This window comes from Medicago truncatula, chromosome 4 (genome assembly GCF_003473485.1).
Source record: "Medicago truncatula cultivar Jemalong A17 chromosome 4, MtrunA17r5.0-ANR, whole genome shotgun sequence".
NCBI classification, from domain to species: Eukaryota; Viridiplantae; Streptophyta; class Magnoliopsida; order Fabales; family Fabaceae; genus Medicago; species Medicago truncatula.
Genome location: NC_053045.1, coordinates 3564214 through 3569704, shown reverse-complemented (window position 1 = coordinate 3569704; position 5491 = coordinate 3564214). Strand labels below are relative to the sequence as shown.

The 5491-nt window shown below is 38.5% G+C and overlaps 1 protein-coding gene across 1 annotated transcript; it reads right to left on the bottom strand.

The window, feature by feature from the left end:
- Positions 1–490: 490 nt before the first annotated feature.
- On the bottom strand, positions 491–4237 carry LOC11414209 (proteasome subunit alpha type-1-B). The gene is made up of 3 exons (XM_039833450.1): positions 3204–4237; positions 2683–3012; positions 491–1186 (listed from the first exon to the last, which is right to left on the bottom strand). The coding sequence occupies exons 1-3, from the start codon at positions 3957–3959 to the stop codon at positions 692–694; spliced, it is 1581 nt and encodes a 526-aa protein (XP_039689384.1). The 5' UTR covers positions 3960–4237; the 3' UTR covers positions 491–691.
- Positions 4238–5491: the final 1254 nt, after the last annotated feature.

The following is a 5491-nucleotide window of genomic DNA, read 5'->3' as shown; positions in this document are numbered from 1 at the left end:
TTTGGTATATATTGCGTATGTAATTGACTAATGACCACTCTCTTAATCATCAATATTATATTTATATTAATGTGCTGCGAGCATGGTTTCTTGTGTTTGTTAATATACTTGCATAATAAAAAAAATGGTTATAATTATATAGTACATTTAATTATATATATTTTTTTTATTAACGTATCTCAGCCATATCGTATCTTGATTTTTAAAATTTTTCCATATCGACGTATCGGTACAATATCGTATCCGTATCGTATCTCGTATCCGAGCTTCACAGATAATCCCCTTTATAAAGACTCACCTCAAATAGCTAGTGCATCCTACCTCAAATCAATTCAAATAAACAGTGCCAATATAACAATATATGAAAACATCGAAACAATGTACCTAAGGATACCCGATGTTTATATTAAGAAATAAGAAATATTTGTAGCACACTAGACTCAACCCCATCACTCAACATTTTTATCCAGAATTTCAGTAAATAGTATCATAGAGAAAATTGTAAATAGTAGGTTCAGGTCTATCAACTAAAACGTTCACAATGATCAGCCATGGATGAATTTCAGAAACAAACAAGATTAAGCAAAGAAAATACATCATAGAGATATCTTCTCCCATGACACACTCAACATTAAACCTATTCATTTTCAGATAACAGTTTTTAACACCTCAAGTACTGGATCTTAAATTATCAAATGCCCATTGGAGAACCACCTTGGTCTTGGTTTCGGGCACCACCTTGATCTGGACCAGAAGCCTGATCCGTGGCAGCATCCTGCTCAGCTGCAGCCTCAGGTTCAGCAGGTGCAGCTTCTTCCTCCCTCACAATCTCAAAAGTATCAATCAATTGTTGAACAGTTTCTTGATCCAAAATGTGGAATGGCTCATCAACTCCAACCACAGCAATGGTGCATACGGAGCTCCTGAGCTCTTCACCTTGCAAGGACTCCCTAGTTGCAATGAGTGCATCCTTGATCAGATCTTCCCGGGAGGAGGCTGTGAAGTTGTTAAATTTGCGTTCCAAATATGTCTTTGCAGCTTGTGAGCGTGAATCAATTGCAACTGCCTGATATTCAAAATAGTTTCCGCTTGGGCAGTTGTAATAGAGGTGAGCCTCTGATTCATCTAATCCAGCTACAAGAAGACCAACGCCATAAGGACGCTTCCATGACCGCTGAGTGCAAACCTGCCACTCAAAATTACATCATAAATACTGGTGAGCAAGAGAGATTTCAGTTCTAATAAATTTTGCAGATAATCCTTATTCTTTTCCATGTAATATGCAAGATAAAATAGAAACACAAACTTTTCCCCCCATAACCCTATCCAACTTTCTATTAATAAAACACAATTTTAAACATATATCATAAAATTAATGCAGACCATTTGATTAACTAACCAAATGTTTTAGTTTATTGAATGAATTAAATAGATCAGGTTCACATATGGTAACTAACTATATATAAAAACAGCAAAAATAGGGGAGGGGTCCTTCCAAAAGTGTTGTTAACACTTTATGTTGCAACTCTATCAACTGAAATATCATTAAACCCAATAAGAGTAAAGTCAAATCAGATTTCTTGTTTATTTGATTACTTCAAATCACAAGATTAACTGAACCCTATTCAGACAGTTATTCTACAAGCTATTTGATTACTTCAAATCACAAGATTAACTGAACCCTATTCAGCCAGTTATTCTACAAGCAAGTTATATTGAATCAAAAGAACAATAATTTGTGTTCCACTTCACACCATAAGACAGCCACATCAGCGTAGATTTACACGAGATAATAACTAAAACAACAATGAGATGCATAACATGAAGTTTTGAACAAAAATATTAGCACCCTTCAGGATTTCTCTAAGCATGCATCAATTGTGTTATGAGCTGTTGAAGTTTCAATAAGAAATTGAACCAACAGCCTCTCACGACAAAGGCCACAGCAATTTATTGAATACCTATAGAGTCAATAGACCACTACAATGAGGTCCACCCCTACAAAGCCTCCACAGAGAATGCAAGTAAAGATATCAAAGTTCACTTTCCCATTAATATGAGGTCCACCCCTAGAACATCCATAATGGATCGTAACAAATCAGTACGCAGTTCCGTTGACATTAATTAGGGTGCATAAATTAGTCCCAATTTGAATAACTACACCATAGTCTAACTCCGTCTCTATCACATGAATTATAAAATATCTTAATCAACAAACAGTTCCACTATCAACACAACATTTACACTTGAGCAAAGTTTAGAAAATAGAAAGCATGAAACTATGTGAAGAAAGAAAAGATATTGCACATCAGTCTCTCTACTTCCATATTAAGTATACAAAATAGGTAATGACAAATAACAGCTCAAAAGTGATGTCTTTATGTTTGAACAAACTTCTCCACACACATTTATATACTTCTGGGTCTTCTGCATCTCAATTTTTTAGAAAATTCTCTTGTTTATCTTCTTGAAAAACACGATGGAAGTGCAAAGATTATTTCACAGGTGAACAATAATAAACGTATTTTAATTGAGAAGCTCTCATATGCTAATCCAAATTTGACCATCAATGCGAGTCGTGTCAAAATATTATAACATTCAACTCTAAAAGACCCGTGCGGCAGTGTTCTAGTTCTAATAATTCGAACAGAGGTAAAAACGGAAAACGGAGAGTAACCTAACCTGAGCCTTATTGGCGAGCTGAACAACGAGACGACCAACGGGAAGCGGAGATTCATAAGTGTAATTATAGTTAACGCATTCAGATCTCATGTACCGCGAAAGAACACGGCCATGTCCAGCGATGGCGACCCCAATGTGATCATCAATCTTGAAGATCTTCGTCTGATGATAATATAATTCGGAATTGGCTTTGTTAACACACGCGAGAACCACGTGAGTTTTGGATCGGAGACCTATTGCTGCTGAGTGAGTTTTTGATCGGAGATCTGTTGCTGCTGGACCTTGCTTAACTGCTTCCATGGCGTATTCCGCTTCCATGGCGTATTCCACTTCCATGGTGCTACGTCGGTATGGTATTGATTTCTAAACATCTCCGATATCTTCTTCTGACGAGAAGATAATTCGGAATTGGCTTTGTTAACACACGCGGGAACCACGTGAGTTTTGGATCGGAGATCTGTTGCTGCTGGACCTTGCTTAACTGCTTCCATGGCGTATTCCGCTTCCATGGCGTATTCCACCTGGAAGTGTCCTCCCGCCGGTGACCATGTTGCTATGTCGGTATGGTATTGATTTCTAAACATCTCCGAGATCTTCTTCTGACGAGAAGATAATTCGGAATTGGCTTTGTTAACACACGCGGGAACCACGTGAGTTTTGGATCGGAGATCTGTTGCTGCTGGACCTTGCTTAACTGCTTCCATGGCGTATTCCGCTTCCATGGCGTATTCCGCTTCCATGGCGTATTCCACCTGGAAGTGTCCTCCCGCCGGTGACCATGTTGCTATGTCGGTATGGTATTGATTTCTAAACATCTCCGAGATCTTCTTCTGACGAGAAGATAATTCGGAATTGGCTTTGTTAACACACGCGGGAACCACGTGAGTTTTGGATCGGAGATCTGTTGCTGCTGGACCTTGCTTAACTGCTTCCATGGCGTATTCCGCTTCCATGGCGTATTCCGCTTCCATGGCGTATTCCACCTGGAAGTGTCCTCCCGCCGGTGACCATGTTGCTATGTCGGTATGGTATTGATTTCTAAACATCTCCGAGATCTTCTTCTGACGAGAAGATAATTCGGAATTGGCTTTGTTAACACACGCGGGAACCACGTGAGTTTTGGATCGGAGATCTGTTGCTGCTGGACCTTGCTTAACTGCTTCCATGGCGTATTCCGCTTCCATGGCGTATTCCGCTTCCATGGCGTATTCCACCTGGAAGTGTCCTCCCGCCGGTGACCATGTTGCTACGTCGGTATGGTATTGATTTCTAAACATCTCCGAGATCTTCTTCTGACGAGAAGATAATTCGGAATTGGCTTTGTTAACACACGCGGGAACCACGTGAGTTTTGGATCGGAGATCTGTTGCTGCTAAACTTGCTTAACTGCTTCCATGGCGTCTCCCGCGTATTGATTTCTATACATCTCCGATTTTGATTTTGATTTTGACTTTGATTTTGTGATCGGCGAGATTTTGTGATCGGCGAGACTACTCAAGCTCTCCTTTTGTTTACTCTTTTCTTTATGAACAAGACAGTTTAGACATTGTGGGCTTTTAGGCTTTGGTTAGTCCAATGGGCTCGGATCTTTCTTTTATTTTTTCCTTTAACTTTTCGAATTCTGCTCTTCTCCAAACACATTTTGCTTGCGCCAAACTGAATTTTTAATTATACATTTGCGTGAATTAAGTCACGCAGTGTCACTTAACTCATGGACCTTATAACTCTGCACTTAAGTCACGCACCATTAGCCGGCGCGTAGGTTAACTCACGCAGGTTGTCATGTTGGAACAAAATGTGTTTAACATTACCCTTTAAGAATTTTGATCATAACAAGGTATTAAAAATTGTTGTCATACCCCAATTTTTGACCTAAGACAGCACCAACACGTGTCATTTAACTCTGACCGATCTCAACCTTTCGAGCAAAACATTCGACAGAAATATATTTTAAAATACCTCATATTTGATTCCGAGTAGGGCCCTCTTCACTCAATTTTCATTTTTTTCATTTAATATTAATTTCCATCTTTTATTAATTTTAAATATGTTTTAAGTTTTTATCTTTTTACCTCATTTTGTTTTATTTTGGCCCTTCTATTTTTAATTTATTACTTTTATTATTGTTTATTTTAATATCCATAAAACTAAAATGTCGTCCGATAATATGCAAATAAACGGCACAAAGCCTCATGCTTCCTCTCCAAGGCACAAAACAGCCTGTCATGTTCCTCTCCAAGCAACAAAATTGTCTTAATCCCAAGCTCTATAAATATGACATTACAAGCACAACAAAAAACACAGAATTTCAATTGCAAAACCTGCAAATCACATAGCACCACAATCGTTTTCTGAATCAATACAACACAATTTTTCATCATCATTTCCGCACAATGTTTTAACCAAGAACCAGCAACCAAAATCCAACACCAAACCACCACAACCATCGAACCAAGATCCAAAGTAAAAGAGGTATAAAGATTTTTCTTTTTCTTTCTAGATCTAGGATAAACAGTGGTTGTTTTAGAAGTTTTGAACCTAGAATCAAAAAGAGAAGAAGAAGAGGTCTTTAAAAACGTTTTTTTTTTAAAAAGGGGAGTTTTTTTTACCGGCACGGTGGCGCCGCCGCGACAACTCGCCGGCCACCGCGCCGGAAACTGAGTTTCACGGTGGTGTTCTTCAACACTCACCGGAAACTTCATCAGAAAAAAAGAAAGAAGGAGAAGATAAGAAGAGAGAAAAGAGAGAATACGTGAAAGAAAGAGAGAGTGAAGAGAGAGAAGAATAAAAGAAATGAAGGAAAAAGAGA

Coding starts and splice junctions, on each gene's coding strand:
- LOC11414209 (XM_039833450.1), bottom strand. CDS start 3,959: ATGTTTAGAAATCAATACCATACCGACGTAGCAACATGGTCACCGGCG. Junction 3,013..3,203: donor CGGCGGGAGGACACTTCCAG/GTGGAATACGCC, acceptor AGCACCATGGAA/GTGGAATACGCCATGGAAGC. Junction 1,187..2,682: donor AGCTCGCCAATAAGGCTCAG/GTTAGGTTACTC, acceptor TTTGAGTGGCAG/GTTTGCACTCAGCGGTCATG.